Raw genomic sequence first — 22,744 nt, forward strand, 5'->3', positions numbered from 1 at the left:
GTAGAGACGTCTAAACCAGCTTTAAGCTCCACCAATACACGTCTGTTAAACTCGTAGCTCTGAAACCTGTCGCATTACATATAAAGACATGTGTCTTATGCATCAAGTAAATGGCACTGCTAACATACAGCCAGAAGAGCTTAAGTTTCTCTGCCAGTGAACAGCAGAAGGTATGATTACTTGGATCTGTCTACCATCACCAGGTAGTCAAAACACTGCCTGTTTTTACACAGCAGAGGAGAAAGAACACTTGCGGTAACATTTGCCACCACTTCTTGCTCTTTCTGTATTATGCTATATGTCTCTTTTCTAAATGAGAAATAGGATCCTGAACGATGAAGAATGAAGGAATGAGACGTCACTACAACTACAACCTGGACAGGGTGGTGTACACCGTTTACAAATCTGATAAAAACGTTGAGATAAATAATTAAACAGATTAGATTAGATTAGAATTCTAGGCATTTGAAACCCTTGAAAGGTGGACTTAAAGTGCCAGAAATAGTTTCACATTGTGTCAACTGGGTTACATTTGACAAACTGATATTTTTCCAGTGATTCAGTGGAAGAGGACTGCACTAAAGAGAAATACACTGGACTGAAATCTGTGATACAGCAAATACATTTATTTCGCTATCCGGTAAATAAGAGGGAAAGTCTCCCTATGAACTATAAACAGTGATTTTCTTATTCAGTATAAACAGCTTAGTGAGTGTTTAGTTTAGACCAGGGGTAGCCAACCTGCGGCTCTGGAGCCGCATGTGACTCTTTAGCCCCTCTCCAGTGGCTCTGTGGCTTTGACAAAAAATGATATAGAAATAAATAACGGTTATTTTCGGTGCATTAAATTAACAGCTACGGAAATTTAATATGTGAAGCTGATAAAAACAAGTCAAAGCTGCCAAACATCACTAAATTGCTGTTAATACCAGTATATGGTGACAGATACATGGTGTGACATTTCTGAGCAGGCATTTCCATAACTTCTAAATATATTTTAGTTAAAATTTTGCCTATTTGTTTATGGTTTGTTTATTGCTCTGCAAAATGATTAAGTTGCATTCAATGTTTTTGCTTGCTCTACCTATTCTTCTTTGGCAGAAACTGAGTGCCTTGCTCAGTGACACATGATCAGGAACAATGCTTGCTCAGGAGGATGTCCTACCACTTTCACTGTTTTCAGAGAATTAAAATAAGATGTGGCCATACATTGTCACCAGTTTTAATCAATATTTAATTATTTATTTTGCACAAAATCTTAACAAAAACAAAATTCTGAAAGTCAGTTCAGGTGTGCTGCAGCACTAACTTCAACTGCCTCAGGCACCTCTCCAGTGAACTCACGTCGGCTCCTAGCGGTTGGAGGTGGAACTGCAACAAGCTGAGGCTGATAATTAAACTCACTACTGAAACTCACTACTGTTCAGACCTGATATAGGACCTATTTGACGTTTTTACTAAACAGCCTTAACAATAAAGAGGAGTACTAATTCTGCAGAATATTTAAGGATACATAAAAAAAACCTGTTAAATTATACATATAGCTGATACAGTGTCTCTAGGTGGAACCTTTTAGATATAAAGTAGCATCATATATAAATAAGCTAAAACAATATGAGTATTGGAAAAACGCAAAGACCTGAAATAAGGGCTCACAGGCATTGTTTATAAGAATATTGTAGGTATATTGCAGCTAGTATAGGGGCTCTACAATAATATCATACAGTGAAATAATCTTACTATTGAGCAGACTTTATGGAATAACACAGGTGGGATTTCGTATGTCTTTTTGTGATTTTTATGTCACTCTGGATATGAATATAGCAGAGTGAAATATCATAGCAATAATACAGTAATTTGTACTAGAGTGCTTATGGGAATCTCTGGGATGGAAATGCTTGTGAGGACTGATGGATGGACGCTGCGAGAGGAAGCACTGGTCCATTAAAAGTCTGAGTGCGACTACACACTGAAGTTGGTCCCTCGTCCCGCAGTGGAAAGCGCCCCTCTCTCTCTCTCTCTCTCTCTCTCTCTCTCTCTCTCTCTCTCTCTCTCTCTCTCTCTCTCTCTCTCATGAGCTAAGAGGATAAGCTCGTCCCTTTTTCTTCCCTCGCCGTGATTGGACGAAGCCACTTCTTAGGAATGGCATCAAACTATTTAAATAGCACTTTGTCCCCCTCGGCTTAAAAGGGAGTTTTTTAGCGGCCGATACCAGCAAGGACAAGTTTTCAATCAAGAAGAAAAAAAACAACAACAAAAAACACTTTTATTTCTCTTCTTTTCACTGTGGAAGTCTTTTAAATAATTCGCCATAAATTCATTCTTGGGGATTATTACTGGATTTCTACATATTTTTGCGGGATATTATTGTGTTATTTTGTCTGCTGTTTTCGTGAAGCAGGTGAGTGTGAAATATTATAAGGAATGTGACCATTTCTCCAGCTCCTGAGTTGTGACCCAACTTTAATATGATTTATTGTTTTCAAACTGTTGCACACTTACTTTGTTGATAATAAGATTATAAATGGTAAGATTGTTGTTTTTTTGTCGTTATTTGTCACAGGCAGCAGGTTGGTGTCTCACCATGAAGTTGACAGGGATATTTTTGCTATTGATGCTTTGGACCTGCGAGAGTGCGAGAGTCGCAGGTGAGTTTGGCTGAACTCCGTGATTCAACTTGGACCTGCAAACTTTTAAGAATATGACTTTTCTTTTCACATAAAAAAAATAACTATTATCATTCATAGTGATATTTTATAACATCTGCTGTGGTTTTAAAGGTTTTCAGTTTATTGAGAATAAAAACAGGAATCCGGTGCGCTGCCAGACAAAGGCTGATTGCTTATTATTATTCACCCGCAGAGAGTCGAGACGACAATAGCGTGTATGACTTGTTTGAGCTCGTCCAAGTCCCCAAGAAGAACCACGGGGTGACCCTGGTGAAAGGAGACGACCCGTACAGCCCCGCCTACAAGATCCACAACCCGGACCTGATCCCCCCGGTCCCCGAGAGCGCCTTTAGGGACCTGATCGATTCCATCCACGCCGAGAGGGGATTCCTCCTCCTGCTCAACTTCAAGCAGTTCAAACGGACCAGGGGAAGCCTCCTGACCGTGGAGAAGCAGGACGGTTCCGGACCCGTGTTTGAGATCGTCTCCAACGGCAAGGCGAACACCTTGGACATAGTTTTCTCCACCGAGAACAAGCAGCAGGTGGTTTCCATCGAAGACGTGGATCTGGCTACGGGCCACTGGAAGAACATCACGTTGTTTGTGCAGGAGGACCGGGCGCAGCTGTACACGGGATGCGACGAGGTGAACACCGCTGAGTTGGATGCGCCCATCCAGAGCATCCTGACGCCGGAGACCCCGGCCAGCGCGCAGCTCAGGATTGGCAAGGGAGCCGTGAAGGACAAGTTCATGGTGAGAGCATGGGCCATTATAGACGGGGAGATTTCGTTTTAAGTTTGAAGATTGTGTTTTTATTTCACAGGGGCAATCCAGTCACCTTTCTTTTTTAATGTTGTCACCGGAGATTTTGTTCAAAACGCAAATGCGTAATTATGTCCCAATGCGTAAAAACGCGCGCATGGCAGGACTGATTGATTTTTTTAATGCCAATATAATGATAAGCGGTTTTATTTATTGCTGTACAGGATTGTAGCCTAAACTGAACACTGCTCCTTGCAGGGGGTCCTACAAAACGTGCGGTTTGTGTTTGGAACAACACTGGAAGCCATCCTCCGCAACAAAGGATGCCAAAGCTGTGAGTAATCATACATCTTGTGTGTTTACTCATCACTCATCTGCTTCATGTACTGCCTAGCAAGTCCTTATCAAAGAAAAGTGTATATACTTAATTTGCATGCTGATTTCTACATTACACCCTCCCCGGGAAGTTGTTTACCACTTGTTACACAGGAATGCCACTTTACAAATATCTCAGCGTACTGTGGTCTCAAAGTATGTTCTCTGGGCTGTGCAGTATTAACTTTTCATAATAATTTATAGCTGTGTGGGGGTGTGCAACATTTTAAGAACAATATCCCTCCTCATTAATGAACTAACCATAACAATGAGTGTGCAGATATGTGGTTTGATTAATGGTGCTGTTCTTCTTTCAGCCATGACGACTGATACCATGATCCTGGAGAACCTCAATGGCTCCTCAGCCATCAGAACGGAGTACACTGGACATAAGACTAAAGGTAAATCTTAAACACTTCCCATTATACCCTGTTACACTGGCTCATCTGTTGAGTAGACACCAGCCTGAATCCTGACCAGTCTAGTCTAGAGTGAGAATGATTTTTCTCTACCAGTTAATGAGCTTTCTCTCTGTGTTTTTGTCCTGGCGAAGACCTGCAGATGGTCTGTGGCTTCTCCTGTGATGACCTGGTCAGCATGTTTAAGGAGCTGAAGGGCCTCGGTGTGGTGGTCAAGGAGCTGTCCAATGAACTCCGCCAGCTGGTAAGGAGGAGACCGTCTGTCTGTCTGTCTGTGTGTGTTTGTGTGTTGTCTGGTCTCTAGGTTACCATCCCCACCTGTGTACAGTTAATGACAGACACATACTGTATATACAGCTAAGGAGATGTAGTGACTAAACATGTTTGTTGTTTTGGACTGTAAAAGCACATTTATGGTTAATCAAATGGCGTTAAGAATACTTTGAGCCCTTAGAAAACAAAGCAGCCTATTGAGGCATAATGCATTTTGTTTTATATACTCAAATATAGTGATAATATAAATATAACTGCTAAATGAAACCTTAAACATCTTTAATTAACCAGCTACTACTTTCTTATTTTAGCAAATCAATTTTTTTTTTTCAAAAGTTGTTTCATATACGGGTGCTTGTTTGGATTAACAATAAACTTGTCTACCTCATGCATGTTTCACTTTTTAAACTATTTTCTGGATACTCCTGCTCTTATTATATTCATTCCTGTGTGTATTGCATTACGAATCCAAACAATCAATAAACAACATCTGTTTTGTACACCTCCCTCACAGACGGATGAGAACAAGCTGATTAAGAACCGCATTGGCATTCACAGTGGCGTCTGCATCCACAACGGCATTGTGCACAAGAACAGAGATGAGTGGACCGTGGATGACTGCACCGAGTGCACTTGTCAGGTGAGACCTCATCTGTGCTCCCATCGGCTTGTACATATTGTGTCTTGAGTACTTAAACACATGTGAGGTGATGCACTCTATGATCTGACTTGTTTGTACATGCACACACACTCATATATGAAGACAACATACACACCTACACACACACACACACACACTTACCACCACTCAACTGATCTAGTTAGTAATTAGTAGTGTGAAGCCCTGGCAGAAGGCCAGCAGCCTTTACTGTTGTAATGAGAGGTCTGCTGTCAGAAGTTCAACTTGAGTGTGGCCTAAAGGGACTTGACCAGACGCATTGCCCGTTATTACAAACAAGACCTTGGCTCTGACAAGTGGAAAGAAGGGATGGGTTTAAGTGCAAAATACTTGGCAAGAAAGATTCCTGCATTTCACAGATAGGCTTTATTTCCTGATTGCCACTTCTACTTGTCCCTATTTCCCCTTTTCTTCCCTGTCAGTGATCAGATCCAGGAGGGAGTACATTAGCATGCATAGTTTGAGGCAGTTGTTATCCATGAGTCATTCACAGTGCACCCACACAGGTTGTGCTGGCAGGCTGGCGTTACTTGTTTGGGGCTCAGTGCCCAGTCCAGCTCCACAGTGAAACCGACTTCCATTATTAGGACTTTGGCCTCGCTCCCACCCTCCCCTGACCCAGTGGGCAGGTGGTTGTCTGCAGGGGTCTCCGTTCTCAGCCAGAATTCCGCTTTTTAGTTTTTCTGGCTAGGTAAATCTGTGCAAACTCAGATGTTGAACAGAGAATTTAAAGAGTTGGTTGCACGGACATGGACTAGGACTTGGATAAAAAATTACCCTGCAACACGCACCAATTTAAATTTACAATCAGTTCTACGTTAGTGACACAGTTCTGTGCTGTTTCAATTCCATTTGGAAATGGGGATTTATCCCAGCACCTGGACATAATTTGCAGCAATATTTGGGTGATATCCATATATGTGATCTCTGTGCAGGACTCTGCTACTGTGTGCCGCAAGATCTCTTGCCCCCTGATCCCCTGCGCTAATGCTACTGTTCCTGATGGAGAGTGCTGCCCACGCTGTGGAACACGTAAGCATTTCTGTTTTCTAAAGCCCAACTCATTGTTAGCATCTACATAGCTATAGGAAAATACACTATAATTAGGCTACAGTTATGTAAACCTGCACCATAAGCTACTGTATAAATGGCCGCTGTAAGCTAGAATGTATATGTTTAAACTAACATAGACAGCATTCAAACACTGGCCCATTCACTGAAAGAGCCGTTTCTATGTTATTGGCCATATAAAACAAAAAGCCACAAATATTTCCCTAGATGTAAAGGTTTCTATTCAAGAGAAAGCATGTTAACGTTAGAGATGACTTAACTGCAATAACATCCGAGGAAATGAAAGGGTGCTTATATGTTTGGAACATTGGCGCTTTGTGCTCCAAAACATCTTTGAATCTTCAAGTTGAAATGGCTGTAATTTGCCAAATTGGTTAAAACGGGATGGAAAATTGGTTGGCTGTTTAGTGAAGCCATCTTCTACATGAGGAGAAGTGACATGTTCTTCATACCTATGCAGGCTTGGCTGCGATGCTTCCCTAAAACCTAAATAAACAGGCAGAGCCGCATTCATCCAGACCTCAGCCACTTGTTGAAGTCATTACACACCCAGGGCCATGTTTGAAAAACCGGTTTCCTCTTTGGGAAAACATAAGCCAATGGGACATCCCTATGCATCCCGAGGACAGTGGCCCTTTCTATTTCTCCAGCTTCTCTCAGTGTGTTGGTTTCTGCCTTCCCTCTCAACAGACGGCCTTCTCTCTGTCTAAGTCCCTGCTAAATCCACACTATTAGCCCTCCGCATTAAGAGCTTTCCCTCCTCATTTAGGCTTGGGGGTGTTTGTGAGGGGGTGCTGCCTTGCTGGAATAGCTCTTTTATTGTCTCCCTCTTCCCTTCTCTCTCATATTCTCTCCCTCTCCCTCCTGCTCAGCGAGCGACTATGCAGAGGACGGCTGGTCGCCGTGGTCTGAATGGACCCATTGTTCTGTGTCTTGTGGGCGGGGCATCCAACAGCGTGGGCGCTCTTGCGACCGTATCAATAACAACTGTGAGGGCACCTCTGTGCAGACCCGAGACTGCTACCTCCAGGAGTGTGACAAGCGCTGTGAGTTAACACAACATACTCTCACCCATCATCCAGACACAAACGACACAAACAAATAAGCAGCCAGCCTGATTTACATGTAGTAAGTCCGTGATTTTACTTTGACTTTTGCCAGCCTGTCATCATCAGTGTTCCATGATGTATGAAATAGAGTGCCACAATGACCAATTGCTTTTCTGATAACTGATCCCTGACCTTTCTTTGCGGCTTTCAGTCAAGCAGGATGGCAGCTGGAGCCATTGGTCACCCTGGTCATCTTGCTCCGTCACCTGTGGTGCTGGTGTCATCACCCGTATCCGCCTCTGCAACTCCCCCACCCCTCAGCTTGGAGGAAAGGACTGTGAGGGAGAGGGTCGACAAACCGAGAAATGTCAGAAGTCTCCTTGCCCCAGTAAGTTCCATCTGATATTCGCTGCTTGGTTGTATTTGTGTGTTACATATAGCAAGGATAGAAATGATTCATCTTTTCTTCTTGTCTCCCATAGTTAATGGCAACTGGGGACCCTGGTCACCATGGGATACCTGCACTCTAACCTGTGGAGGTGGTGTCCAGACTCGTAAACGCCTGTGCAATGACCCTGCACCAAAATATGGCGGCAAAGAGTGTGTTGGTGATGCCAAAGACACCCAGATGTGCAACAAGAAAGCCTGCCCAATTGGTAATGGACTTACAGAGCTTCTATAATTGAGTTCTATGTATCTGTATAATTAAAACATCATTTAAACATAATTTCTGCACTTTAATTTTATATATTGCTCTTTTGTTTGGGCAACCTTTTTTATTAGAAGTTTTAATTATTTAGTTATACATTTATATACTGAGATGTCCCTTTGCAATGAGATCATTACTACCTTTACTTAAAAGGTTCTGAATGATAGCTTTGATGTTGTAGTTGATGTCTTGCTAATGAGCCAACCTTGTTGTTTTCAGATGGATGCCTGTCTAACCCCTGCTTTGCTGGAGCAAAGTGCACCAGTTTCCCAGATGGTTCCTGGAAGTGTGGAAAGTGCCCAGCTGGATACTCTGGCAACGGTATCAAGTGTAAAGATGTTGATGAGGTAAAAATTCCTTAGAACTTGTGTTGTGATTTTTTTCAGCTACAAACGTGGTTTGAGACTTCTACCAAGTCTCCAGTTTAACAATCTCAATGGTTGTTCTTTTCATCCTAAAACAGTGCAAGGAAGTCCCAGACGCTTGCTTTGAGTTTAATGGTGTGCACCGCTGTGAGAACACAGATTCTGGCTACAACTGTCTGCCCTGCCCTCCTCGCTACTCAGGACCCCAGCCGTTTGGCAGAGGTGTGGAGCAGGCTGCTGCTAAGAAACAGGCAAGTACAGTCTTGTATTGTATTAAGCAGCCAATCAGAAAACAACAGCAAATTCTCCGTCAAAAGGAGATACCAGCTGATGAAACACATGATAAATATTGATAAAAGGAATAGTTGATGTAAGGAACAGAATGCCATGCACATTGACTACGCACAGCCAGTCTGATCATTGATCATTCAAACTATGCATCCCCTCTCCAGGTGTGCACACCCCGTAATCCCTGCCTTGATGGAAGCCATGACTGCAACAAAAATGCCCGCTGTAATTACCTTGGACACTTTGCCGATCCCATGTACCGCTGCGAGTGCAAGCCTGGCTATGCTGGCAATGGGCACATCTGTGGAGAGGACACAGATCTGGATGGATGGCCCAATGCTGACTTGGTTTGTGTGGAGAACGCCACATACCACTGCAAAAAGGTACATAGTGGTGAAGCAGCTAATATGATGAAAGCAAAGTCACTTAAGAAATTTCAGATTTTTGCAGAGTTAAATTACTTGTATGTTTGTGATAATCACTGATTGTCTAAATGCATTGTATGTTATCCAGGACAACTGTCCCAACCTCCCCAACTCTGGGCAAGAAGATTATGATAAAGACGGCATTGGAGATGCTTGTGACAATGATGATGACAATGATGGCATTCCTGACGACAGGGTAAGTGAACCTCTCCAGATGTGGCTATAACAGCAGACAAGGGAGTGTGTGTGTTCAGTGACTGGGATTTTTGCATTCATCATTCATACTGTCTAATAATAAGGCTGGTGGAGAGAGGGAAGGGGAGGGGTGGATCAGCGAGAAAGCAAATGTTTCTCCCCAGCCTGAGCCAAAACCTCAAATTCCAACACTGAGGTACAGCTTTGAAGGAGCTGCACTGTGTGTTTACTAATCCCAACATTAGATTTAGGACAGGACCTAAAAATAAAGCGCCTTTTCATCCTGCATCTCTCCCTCCCTGTAAACAGATCCATTCAGGCTCAGATGGCGAACGACAAGTACTGCACCTGAAAACCTATACTTAACTCATTCTCTTCTCCTTTGTCTTTTTTTTTTAACAGGACAACTGTCCATTCGTGTACAACCCGAGGCAGTATGACTATGACCGCGATGATGTTGGTGACAGCTGCGACAACTGCCCCTACGATAGTAACCCAGACCAAACGGACACAGATAACAATGGAGAGGGAGATGCCTGTGCTGTGGACATCGATGGAGATGGTGAGAACTAAATCTTTATGTCTGTGCTTAAGTGAGGTCATGCTTTTTGAGTAACATATTTTGTACTGGCTTTTCATATCATGTTTCCAATTTATTCCCCAGGCATACTGAATGAGAAGGACAACTGCCCCTATGTGTACAATGTCGACCAGAGAGACACAGATCTTGATGGAGTGGGAGACATGTGTGACAATTGCCCTCTGGAACATAATCCTGATCAGGTGTGTGGACAAACACACACACATATACACACTACCCTTCCCCATTTCCTTCCACCTCACCCACCAACAATAATCCACATTTATCTGCCTGCCTTTTTCTATAGCTCAGCATATATCTGTCTTTCAATTGAGACAGAGCCTCAGTGATTAGCCCTGTGTAGCAGTCTAGGCTTTATCATGCCATGTAAAGGTGGAGTAAATCCTGTATGCAGCTTAAGGGCACATCAGTTCAATAAGGCGTGATGGGGGGCTAGGGGTCTTTTCAATGGCCCATTGACGTTAGCTAGCTAATGTGAGGGAAGAGGCCCCAGGCTGGATATTACCGAGGAATGGGCTCGCCCTGGGCTGTGTGCATGCCCTGTCTGCGCACCACAGGCCGGCTCAGTCCACCTGTGCCATGCTACACTGAGAAATAGGAATGTGATGAACAACAGGGCTCAGGCAAAGGATGGGGAAAGGAGGGGGTAGTCTAAATCTATACTGATGTGGTCTTTAAAGAGTGAATTACTTGCTGCAATTAAAAGCCAAAAGAGACAAGTCCAGACATGGATGCAGCAATGCTATTTGCTATTTCAAAGACTACAAAAACTGCACAAAAATGCCCTCTTCAAACGTTGTAGTCTTATTGAGCTCTTTGACAGTAGAATTTTCGATAATCCACCCCTGCTCCCCCCCTCAATGTCCTTCCATTTATCTCCCTTGCCCCTATTCTTTCTTAGTGCCGCAGGGGGTGTCTAGTCCTGCCAGGTAGGGCTAGCATGACTTCTCCTTCACTGCAGATGCTGGAGGCACTTAACAAGCAAATTGGAGTAGGAGGAACAACAGTCATGTGGAGTGATGTTAGATTTTCAGTAGCTGAAACCTGCTGACAGATTGTGGACAAATTGAGCTTGGCAGCTTTACAGAGGCAGTGTGATTTCAGCCTAAGGAAAGTCCTTAATGGAAGCAGGAGAGGAAAGATTAAATATCAATGGTAGCAGGAAACACACTCAGTGGAATGTAATCACCTGTGTTAGGGTGTTAATATTCCATTTTCCCCTTAAGCTATGCATTAAGTCATAACTCTGACGCAAATTGCAGGTGGATTCAGATGATGACCGTGTGGGAGACAAGTGTGACAGTAACCAGGACATTGATGAGGATGGACACCAGAACAACCTGGACAATTGCCCGTACATCCCCAATGCCAACCAGGCTGACCATGACAAGGATGGCAAGGGAGACGCCTGTGATCATGATGACGACAACGATGGCATCCCTGATGACAAGGATAACTGCCGACTGGCCTTCAACCCTGACCAATTGGACTCTGATGGTGAGCGAAATCGTCCGTGAGCAGTTCTAAAGCAGCAATAAACTGAAAGCTCATAGCATGTCTGGAGACCTTAAAAAAGACTTGGGTAATATCATTAATGAATAATGTATATTTTTCAGGTGATGGCCGTGGAGACGCTTGCAAGGATGACTTTGACCAAGACAACGTGCCTGACATCTATGACGTGTGTCCGGAGAACTTTGACATTAGTGAGACAGACTTCCGCAAGTTCCAGATGGTTCCTCTGGACCCCAAAGGCACCTCGCAGATTGATCCTAACTGGGTTGTCCGCCATCAGGGCAAAGAGTTGGTCCAGACTGTCAACTGCGACCCTGGCATCGCTGTTGGTAAGTAAAAAGAATGTGTTGTGATTGTCTACAAAATGAACCCAATTTCACTCAAATAGCGTACATTCAATATCATTTATTCAGCTGAAATTCTGCATTGTCTAACTTCCCTTCCTATTTTCCCTTCAGGGTACCACGAATTCAATTCAGTGGACTTCAGTGGGACCTTTTTCATCAACACAGAGAGAGATGATGATTACGCTGGTTTTGTGTTTGGCTATCAGTCCAGTTCCAGGTTCTATGTCGTGATGTGGAAGCAGATCACACAGACATACTGGTCAAATAAACCCACCAAAGCCCAGGGCTACTCTGGCCTTTCCATTAAAGTGGTTAACTCCACCACTGGCCCAGGAGAGCACCTCAGGAACGCCCTCTGGCACACAGGGAATACCCCAGGACAGGTAAGAAATGTGGTGGGCTCCCGGAGGTTCTATCACCCAATAGATGATTGTGTAAAAATATTAACTCAAGGCTGTTTATTTCCCCATTCTTTAGGTCCGCCTTCTCTGGCATGACCCAAAGAATGTTGGATGGAAAGACTTCACTGCCTACAGATGGCATCTGATCCACAGACCGAGAACAGGACTTATTAGGTGGGCAGAGGATATTAACTAGTCCACATAGACGTGTACTCTTCACATGATGTTAAAATCCCAAGCTTTGGACCTCACCAACTTAAATTTTTTTCTTTATTCCCACAGAGTTGTGATGTACGAGGGCAAGAAGATCATGGCAGATTCTGGTAGCATCTATGACAAGACATATGCGGGTGGCAGGCTAGGTCTTTTTGTCTTCTCACAAGAGATGGTATACTTCTCAGACCTCAAGTATGAATGCAGAGGTAAGGAATTACATAAAATCAACCAAAGTGATCATAAAAGCAGCATCCCAGAAAGCATTTGATGTTTGGCTTTTGAGGAGGCCATATCCAACTTATTTTATTCTGTCTCTTTCTTTTAACAGATGTCTAAATGCACAGCACAGGAAGCTCTGAGGAATGCACCTTTTTTGTATAAAGTATGAACTTATGTATTCTGATGCAAAGTCCAGGGACCGATCTATCTCCGCACCTCTTTCTTCTGCGGCACGCACACTCGGACAGGGCGAAGGGCATGTGGTCAGCCTCAGGGTAGCTTGAAGCTGGTTCGGGCAGAGCACCAACCTGTTGACTGCCAGTTGAGGATCAGAGAGCCCCTTCTCCTCCATCCTTAGCATCCACGAGAGCAGGGAGAGCTGGATAAAAAAGAAAACCCTCTAGCTCTGCCATTAGGACACAAACACCTTTCTATCCCAGCTCCGCCTGCTTTCTTGCTCTCTGAAAGACCTCATTCATCTCTGTGCGGGAACGGCTCCCCATAGACAACTATGCACTTCCAAGCCTTTACATCTCTCTCTCTCTCTCTCTCTCTCTCTCTCTCTCTCTCTCTCTCTCTCTCTCTGTCTCACTTCTTCAGCTTGTGTGCCTTTCTACCTTATTTTCTGGGTGGACATCCCAAAGAAAAAAAACGATGAAATATTCCCTTTGCTTTACTATATCTGCCAGGATGTAGATTCTGAATGATACAACTTTTGAGGACTCAAAGGATGAAGACAGCAGTAACATGTTTTTAGGAATCTTTGTTGTTGAGGACTTGTGACTTAAGAATAGGGTTGGGAGTGGAGCAAGTTAGAAATAAGGGGAACATGATGTTGATGTTTGTGTTCATGCACTGTATGTGTATCTGGCATACCGTGCATCTACCTAAGAATCTCTGTAGAGAATAACTATGGAGAAGATAAATACAAAATTAAATTTAGGTTAGCTAGCTTTTTAACTTACAAGTATCACAGGCTTTGTTGATGTTGTCTGGTTAACTAAACAACTCTCAGGGTGAGATGGAAGTGACAACCTTCCCATATCAAACCAGTAAGAAAAAAATATGAGGATTATATTTTACAGAGAATTACTAGCACTAGTGATCTCAAAGCCAGTATTGCTTTCAAAATATTCCCCATCAAAACCTTGGTCAATGACGAGATTTATCTCCCTCAGCTTTTGAGGATTTCAATTAGAAATTATGTAAATACAAGTAATTTATTTGACTCTTGCCTACAATGTAGGCAGCAAAGGAAATTTGAATGCTTGGAAAAAGTAAAATCCATGCACTATCACAACAAAAACGCACCCAAAATCAGGTACAGCCAGGTGTCAGAAACAGGATGCTCGCTCCTGTCAGTGTCTATCATCTCCCTTTGTACAAAGTGAATTAGGTATTCTTCAGATAGCATGAAGTGTATGTGACTTGTGTGCCTTTTCTTCAGAGAGAGATGAAAAACAAAGGAAATCTTTGATGTACAAATATTACCTCATTGCTGTTGTATAATTTGATCAAACAAAAACACAACCTAAGTACTTTTTCATATTCCTTTGAAATGGTGGACATCTTAGTGCTACTGTAGCATGAGTTGTAAATAGTATGACATTTCATATCTAAAAACACATTGAGCTCCCAATCCCGTGATCTACCCCGGTGAAAATGACAGTAAAATGGGAGATTTCTTTTTTATAAATAATTTTGCTTATCATGTATGTCCAATGCTGTTTTTAGCAGATAAATTATTGTTCTGTTTTGTCTTAGCTGTTTGTGAGAGGTTGATTTGTGTGTGTGCGTGTGTGTAGATAAATGCTATTTAAATAATTTATCAGGATTTGTTGCCTTACCAAAGGGCACATGTCCATCTGTATAAACGGTTTGCACACTGACGTGAGGATGTTCTGTTCTTTATCGTTTTTACCTTCTTTGTTATTGTGTATCATTGTTACCATTATTTTTGTACAATTAGTTTGGCTTGTCTGTAAACATTTTCTTAGTTGTACAAAGCAAAAATGCTGTTTTTATTCATAGCGATTATTTTGTTACATACTTCAAGACAATAAATAGTTGTTAAAATTCTCAAGAATGTCTGTGCTTTTGTTTGTCTTTTGTTTGAGCTGTTTTATAATTTTCCATCCAGGTCCAAGTCCATTGTTTATCAAGTCTAGATCTTGTTTAGTTGACATGGAAATACATGTTTTACATTAAACACAAACTGGTGTATGACTCAGACCAGACTTGATGTAGGCCTTTTCCAACCAGAACACATCCCGAAGACAACCGGCTTTGATTAGGTCTACTGAAGCCCCAATGAATATACTCAAAGTCAAAGCGATTGCCCAGTTCCCCCAAGGCACAAACAGAGTAGTACTTTCAGGCCTTTCTCTCTGCAGAGAGGCACACATCACCTCTGTGATGAAGGCCACATGAGGAATGTGACACAGACGTCTGCTCCTCAGCTTGATCTGCCTGACCTCTCTGATCTGCACTGACCTCTGCAGAAGGTACAACAACATGGAGAGCAAATATTAGACCGACACAAACCTTGACATTGGCTGACTGGCTTCAGGACACAGAGACTGAAGAAATATACTGGTGGACAAAATAGCAGAAACACAACACAGGAAGACCACAAAGCGTGTCCTCATAGATCCCTGTTGTGTAACAGTACTCTGATTTGTCTCAGTAAATTTTGGACATCATGAGTTCATTATAAGTTTAGAAAAAACACCTGAAACAGACCTGTGGAAAATCTACCTGAACCCGACATGCATACACTAAATATATTTTCCAAAAAAAACAAAACTGGCAACACCACCATTTAATGAGAAGCAGGCTCCAAAAGCAATACATGTAATTTTTCTCTGTACCCAAAGTTCACACAATTCTAAGACCCATGACAATGCAAGGGGTCACTACCCAACCCGAGTAAAAATAAAGACACGGCCCGACTAGACTTTCTGTTGATGTTTGAGTTTCTGTGACCATGGTGGCTAAATCTCTGCTCATGCAAAAAACCAAGCTCTTCTTCAGTTTTTACTGATGGGCCAACCAGACACAGTGTGGTTTGACATGTTCAGTAAGAGCTTTTTATGAACTGAGTATAGGATGACTCACTGTTCTTCTGTAGTAATCAAATGGAGAAAGGCAAACATGTATGGGTTAAACTATGACATTTTAGCCTTGTTTAATCCGGGAAGTCAATTATAAAGTCTAAAAGTTCTTATTAAAGATGACAACGCAGCATGAGTTATTATGGATTATTACAATGTGGCAGCACTGAAGGCTAGACATCTTAATACCATCTGCAGTTCTCACACGTCCCTGCCAGCTGTCTCCAAACACCCACGTGTTTACTCTCAGACCCTTTATAGGCTGCATGTCAGGATGTGAGTGTTGCCACATTGGGAATCCCCACCGGTTTCACTTGGTACACAGACAATTATCTCACGTTAAATTTGTCTTTCAATGTCTGACTATGTCTGTAATGTCTGTTTTTATGTACATTATGTTATATCTTCTTATCTTATCTTCTTTATCTCTTATATTTTGGAAATTAAAATAGTAACTAGTGATAATAGTTGTATCCTCCCAGAGCCTAAGGTGTCTTATACAGATGCAGTGATACAGTACAATTATTCTGATGCTACTAGCTATATCCTGATTAGATTTAGATGCATTGCTTTAAGACACCTTGATCAAGAAACTATTTACGGAAACCACAGAGTGTCATGTTGCCCATTCTTAGATTTTCCCAGCGAGACCAGGACTTCAAACCGGCAGCCTTCCGGTTGCAAGTCACGACCATGATTGCTTGCCCCACACACACTCCTTAAGTAATGACAGACCAAAGCTGAAAATGACCCACCCAATAACCTCCAGCACCTTTAATGGGTCAACAAAAAGCACCTTTTGCAGTAAAAGGATAATACATTAGCCTTGAAGTCTAGTGACTATTGCAAAGTGCTGATGAATGGAACAAAAGCCATCCACCCTGGTGTTACAACGGCTTTATTTAGCTCCTGTAATCCACCCAGGGAAGTGGAGAGACTTCGCTCCATTGCCACAATTGGCCTCAAACCTCAATCTTCAAACCTGAAACGCTACATTTGATCTGGCCTCCCTCCGCCTCTAGTCTGTCATTCAACACCTTAGTGCTTCATGCTGCTGTGTATTGAGGTGTTGAAGTGTTATGTTAAGATGGAGGACCCCCCACTGAATACTATGGCATTCACCCACCATGCACATTTGTAAGCACAGGAGCTGTAAGACACCACCTGTACATACAGTATCTGAGACTCAAATAAGAATATAATAACATTTTCTTGAACAATAAAGACTAAGTCTGGAATGTGGTTTTGGTCAAGGCATTTTCTTTCCATCATAGTATTAGTTGGGTGTGTAGGGTGGGATCAAAATAAAACCTCAATGACACCTGCAGTCTACTTTTTTTTTAAAGAAAAAACAGCTGCAGGGGCCACAATTGTTACAATCATTGTGGTTATGTAAAATCTTGAGTCATCTGTGCTTTATGGTTCCAGACATGCTTGGCTTTGCTGTTGCTGGATATCTCTGCATATTGGAGCCTTCAACAGCTGAAGCATCTATAATCCAGAAACACCTACTTATTACATCCGCTCTTGCTACTTTTCAATCAATCATACAGATTTTTTCTGTCAACCAACAGTACAAAACACAAAGGCAGGTTTATTAACCATGATGTAAAACAGAAAAGATCAACAAATCTTCACATTTGGGATGCTGGAACCAGAAAATGTTTGTCATTTTTGCTTGATAAAAGGTCATTGTCGAATGGTTTCACCACTAGTTTAACTAGAGAAAGTTGTGATATCTCACTACTAGAGAGGTGTATGCAGCATTACCTTGTGATTTACCTCCTGGATAAACTGGAAAATAACTAATTATGGATTTAATTATTTAGGATTGGTTCATCTAGTTTTTAGAAGCCTTGCCCATGCTTACAAGTTGTCGAACTGAACTGGTTTGTTCACTTTCATCCTGTTTTTAACACTGCTAAACTATGGAAAGTGCTTTATGCTGAAGAAATAAAAATCTTTTCTAGTGAAGCTTTGTGTCAAACAGCTAAACGTCATTACTCTATATCAGTGGTCACTGGCACACTTTGGGACCCTTGTTTTAATAACTAAGACTTTCCGTTTCTCAAACTCAAAGCCCCACAACAGCCCCTAACCACCACTTCAGAACAGTTTAATGAGTTTTACAACAATCATGGTATCAGTGAAACAAAGTTATTTTGATTATGTCAGACTAGTGACATAACTGCTATATAATCACACAAACACTTTGGCGACTTTTATGTAATTCCCTTCTGTATCCAATCATAGAAGAATTCCCCATAGAGAACAACATGGTTCCTGTGATTGTTGGCAGTCGCAATGTAGTATTCCTGACTAGGATGTGCTTTGACCTCTGACCCCAGAGCTTGCCGCACCTGGTGAACTCAAACAGGCAGTGACTATTTTGATGGAAAAAGGTGACTTTATCACCTTTGACGCATAGCGACATGTAAAAAAACCATCTCTAAACATCATTTCCAGGATGTCATAAATCTTTGCTCTCATGTTGGCATGTCCCTAGGACAATAAAATGACAGGTTATGAAAAGCAAGTTCACAATTTAAAAACAGCGAGGTGAAAAATTGTTGATCATTTCCAAGTGTCTGGTATGAGAACCATGCATTGAAATCTAATCACAGACATGTTTTTGAGGTTTTGAGCAAGACATGTCTTACATGTTTGCTTGCCTCTTGAACCCTGTCACATCTGCTTGGTGTGTTCTTTGTGCATTACTACTGTTTGTTTTTCCTCCATCTTCTTCTGGACACAAGTGAGGCAGAGCAAGTGTTTGAATAGGGAAAAGATAAATGTTCCAAAACAACCCAAAGAGGACCATGTTGGCAACATCGTGTTTGACCAGAATTCCATTATGGATGAAATTAGTTCTTGTTCCCTATTTTATTGTTTTGATACAAATGCCAAATGCCTGCTTTTACTTTACTTTTAGTGTGGAAATACCCAGCACATGCTCTCCTTGACTTTAATATACAAGTCCTCCACTATTCCGCTTAACGACAACGAGATACAATCTCTTTTTCATGTGTGGCATGTTATTAAAATGTTAAAACATAAAAACAATAAAAAGACCAGTCATGCAGGTTTCCATGCAGAGCACCCTGCATCCAATGAAGGTTCAGAATTTAGAACAGCTTTCCTTGTCTCTGCGGAGATCTTTCTTTCCTTTAACTCATTACTTGAAATAAGTGACCTAAAATTCTTTCCTAACTATATTTTTTTTCCTAACTTTGCTTACTTAGTCAAACAGTTTTCCAAGTTTCCAAAATCATCAGGTATGATCTGACTTTATTTTGACATGTTTTAGTAGACAGTGAAATAAAAAATAAATGTTTCAAGTTCTAATCCTGTGTCCCTGTGTGAGTTGGATGTATACATACATTTTGCAAACCAAATGGGATTTGGGGCTCATCAAATAAAACTGCACTTGACTGTTAGCTTTTCGGGGTAGTAGCTAACAAAGCAATATTATAGCAGGAGGTGTGTCTCTGGATGTCATTATGTTACATTACTGAAGAGTGTGGTTGTGGTCTAATTATGATCTGATCTAACAAATTCGTCAAGTAGGTGTGGGTGGAGGCCACCAGTCTTCTACAGCTCCCTATCTCAATCCAATCAAATCTGAAGGATTTTTTTAATCCCCAACTATAGTGCAAACAAATTCTGTTAAATAAAGAGCATCTAACTGCTGTTTGATGGTGTCATTAAGGTATGATTAAAGATACCTCTGATGTTTTATTATAGTAAAAAAATGGCTCATCATGATGTTAACGATAGGATATGAGGCAACTGTGTTTCCAATTTGTCGCAGCAATTACTGCAGGTTTTGACAATGCACCTACTAACCACAGAAACCTTTATTTGGTGCTCATATAACACTATGTATGTAGTATGAGAGTAAATGCCCTATACAGACAACAGCAGAAAAGAAAAGACCCCAGACACTATTAGTGTGCTATTCATTAACCAAACTGGCAGCAGATGAGAGAGGATAGGGAGACTGAAGGAAGAAGCAATGGCTTTTAATTTCCTGAAGGGAGCACGCCCTGCTACTCCTCTACAGCTTCTGTTTACCCGACGGCCTGTAATTCCTTCTGGCCTTGGCCTTGTGTCGAGTTACAGACTCGGCTTCAAACACACAGCACCCCTGCCACAGCAAAGACAGTGTGTGCCCATACAGTATACCTCTACTATCAGTACTGCTATGACTCAGCTGCACATTAACGTCACTGTAGATTCACAGGCTCTAATGACCATAATATCCAGGGGACCAGCTGTGGAGGTTTAACAGCTCAGAATCTAATTGGCTCGACATAAATGTGTAAGACCAAATGAATCCTTACTGAAATCCAAATTCAGAGGTTTTCTTTTTTTCTGACACCAGTTGTTTTTCTAATTTAGCAAAACCTTTCACTGAACTGCATTTTAAGCCACACTAGTGATCTGTCAGTCAGTCAGTCTACCACTTTAGTCTAGTCTGAACTCAGTACCTACTTTGATGATCTTCTCCTGTTAAAGTGGGCCATCATGATAAGGTTATGTTCATTCCACTACAGGAGAGACTTGATATTCTCTGCAATAAGGTTGAAAAAAGATGTGCATATATCAGTAATCGGACAAAAAGAGCTGGAAAATATTGGCATATTGTCAAAAATCCTATATCGTGCATCCCATTTCAATCTATGTAAAAAAATAAAGCTCACTTTGACTAACTGACTTTGATATAGTAAAACAATAAAATATGATAAAGTACAAGTAGTGGATTTATGATGATTGACAAACATATTAATAATGTAATATGATGGACCCACTCATCTTTTGCTTTTGTCAGCTCATATTGGTATTGCAAATGGAGTACATTGTATAGCTACATAGCTACTCATCTAAAAACCTTACTCTGTGCTGAGCATTAAGGTTTGTGGCATGAACAGCAGTAGCTCTTAAGTTAGCTTCAGGACACAGAGTTTGCCCTGAAAATGGACATGATGTCTTCTGTTTGAACACTCACAGCAATGAATGACTACCTAAAGGAAGTCAAGTATTCTCTGTGTTGTTGACCACAAATCATCCACCCCCACTCTCCACACAGAGGTGTGAAATATTAGAGATAGCTGTGGCAGACAGATTTCCACACAGACACTAGACTTCCCTACAGGCTGGCAATGCGTGAGAGACAGAGATGTAAACAGTTGAGATAGAGACACCTGTGTTTTGTTTATGTGTCGCTGCAAGGATGAAGTCTGATGTTAGTTGATACATATTTGGGAATATTTAAAGTGATGGTGCAGTTTGGCTGAAGCTCACTGACTTACATATTGAGTAGATTGTGAAAGTAAGGAATGACCCAGTAACCCACTTTGTTTGCAGTCAGTTAAGCCTCTAACAGAAGCCTCTTCTGTTTTAGATTGATATGTCACAGTTGCTGATTGCACATACAGTGTACGTCCTCACCCATGAAATAATGCATTTTCAAACACAGGACAAGAGATAAACGTTTGGCTTGAGTCGGTTTTCCTCTGCTGTCGGGACCCTCAGAACAGGAGCTCCACTGGCGGAGCTGAGCCAGGAAAGAACAAACCAAGAAGAAACAGAGAGACGGGCAAACCTCCAGTCTTCCCTGCCGGTGCTGTGACAACGTTTACAGAAGTGATTAATGTGGGCTACAGGGCCAAGCCAGACCCGAAGTTTCCACTCAGGTTGCAAAAGCCTCCCGAGGGCCTGTGCCAGGCTGTGTGACAGTTGGAAGTGGGGAAAGTCGATGAGGAAAAAGCTCCCTTCACATGAGGCTGACTGACAAGTAGGTGCCAGTATGTCAGTGTGCATCACAGTAGGAAAAACACAGAACTGAGATATGCTTTTATGGAGCCATCAAGTCATGAGACTATCTAGGCAATATTCATATTTGTATACAAACATATATATGAATTTTGTATGTGTATTATTCATTTGACTAGGCTTACTTGCTTTTTTTGCATTCACATCAGCTGCCCAGAACAACCAAGGTTAAAGGGTGACTCTACACTAATGAAGACATACCTATCCAATCCAATCCAACTTTTTTTGTTAAGCACTTTAAAAACAACCAAAGTTGACCAAAGTGCTGTACAGGAGAATAAATAAGACATCATAAATGTAAACAGTGATGGTGATGATGAAGACCACTGTGAGGAACATAGACAGTGATGGCGACAACACTGGAAAGTTTCCGTGGCAGACAACACGGACGAAGTCCGACGGCGACGAGCTCGATGTCCGGGCTGCAGGCGCTCTTTCACACAGACGTGCCCGGGTATGAACTATGAATATAGTATTAAATTCCTGCCAATAGATAATCATAAATGTCACACACTGTACCTTTAACACAGGTTCTTTGGCAATACTTTCACTTTAAGTAATGTGAGGTTGAAGCAAAATTTTTACATGTTGATCTACTGTAAATGATATAGGAAGATATGTATAATCCTTTCAGGTACTTCTGAGTAAATACGATAATATTCATAGAAAATTATATAATCAGTGTATTTTTCAGTCAAATATTACGATGGAACTATAGTTACAAACACATACAGTCACATGTGCACATATACAGATACACACAGACACTAATCCTTTCAGCTACTGGCATGTGATCTTGCACAGGTACTGTATCCCTTTGATAGTGAAGGTCAGATGTGGTACCACACATATCTAATGGCAAATCTGCGTTTACCGGCAACATTCCTTCACCAAAAAGCTCCACTTACGAGTGATTGGCCTCTGTAATATTCAGGTCCAATGCTTGCAGAGCGGAGCTACTCAGAGGAAAGCATTCTTCTCACATTACTGGGTCAGTGGCATTGCTTTACTGGGCAGCCCACCTGGGACAGTTTCAAGTGAGAGCGGGAAATACCTATTTAAAGGTTATGGGGAGATGATAGCACTGTATCTAATATCATGTTAGAGGTGATGGATATAAAAGTTTAAAAGGTATGGATAAAAAATTAGATTTGTTATTTTTATAATGAGTATTTATTTATAATGAGAGTAAAGATGCTGATGAAATAGCAAATGTTT

General features: G+C 41.7%; 1 protein-coding gene across 1 annotated transcript; it reads left to right on the forward strand.

Annotated features, from left to right (window-relative positions):
- Positions 1-2,173: 2,173 nt before the first annotated feature.
- thbs1b (thrombospondin 1b) lies at positions 2,174-14,664 on the forward strand. Its single transcript, XM_051408922.1, has 23 exons — positions 2,174-2,401; positions 2,564-2,648; positions 2,863-3,422; positions 3,690-3,765; positions 4,124-4,207; positions 4,360-4,469; positions 5,013-5,138; positions 6,113-6,209; positions 7,121-7,294; positions 7,509-7,685; positions 7,780-7,953; positions 8,226-8,353; positions 8,470-8,622; positions 8,824-9,042; positions 9,173-9,280; positions 9,682-9,841; positions 9,944-10,062; positions 11,143-11,377; positions 11,497-11,724; positions 11,854-12,125; positions 12,220-12,317; positions 12,426-12,565; positions 12,688-14,664. Exons 2-23 carry the CDS (start codon positions 2,585-2,587, stop codon positions 12,693-12,695), a joined length of 3,510 nt encoding a protein of 1,169 aa, XP_051264882.1. The 5' UTR covers positions 2,174-2,401; positions 2,564-2,584; the 3' UTR covers positions 12,696-14,664.
- Positions 14,665-22,744: the final 8,080 nt, after the last annotated feature.

Source organism: Dicentrarchus labrax, unplaced genomic scaffold (genome assembly GCF_905237075.1).
Source record: "Dicentrarchus labrax unplaced genomic scaffold, dlabrax2021, whole genome shotgun sequence".
NCBI classification, from domain to species: Eukaryota; Metazoa; Chordata; class Actinopteri; family Moronidae; genus Dicentrarchus; species Dicentrarchus labrax.

Coding starts and splice junctions, on each gene's coding strand:
- thbs1b (XM_051408922.1), top strand. CDS start 2,585: ATGAAGTTGACAGGGATATTTTTGCTATTGATGCTTTGGACCTGCGAG. Junction 7,686..7,779: donor TCAGAAGTCTCCTTGCCCCA/GTAAGTTCCATC, acceptor TGTCTCCCATAG/TTAATGGCAACTGGGGACCC. Junction 9,281..9,681: donor ATGGCATTCCTGACGACAGG/GTAAGTGAACCT, acceptor TTTTTTTAACAG/GACAACTGTCCATTCGTGTA.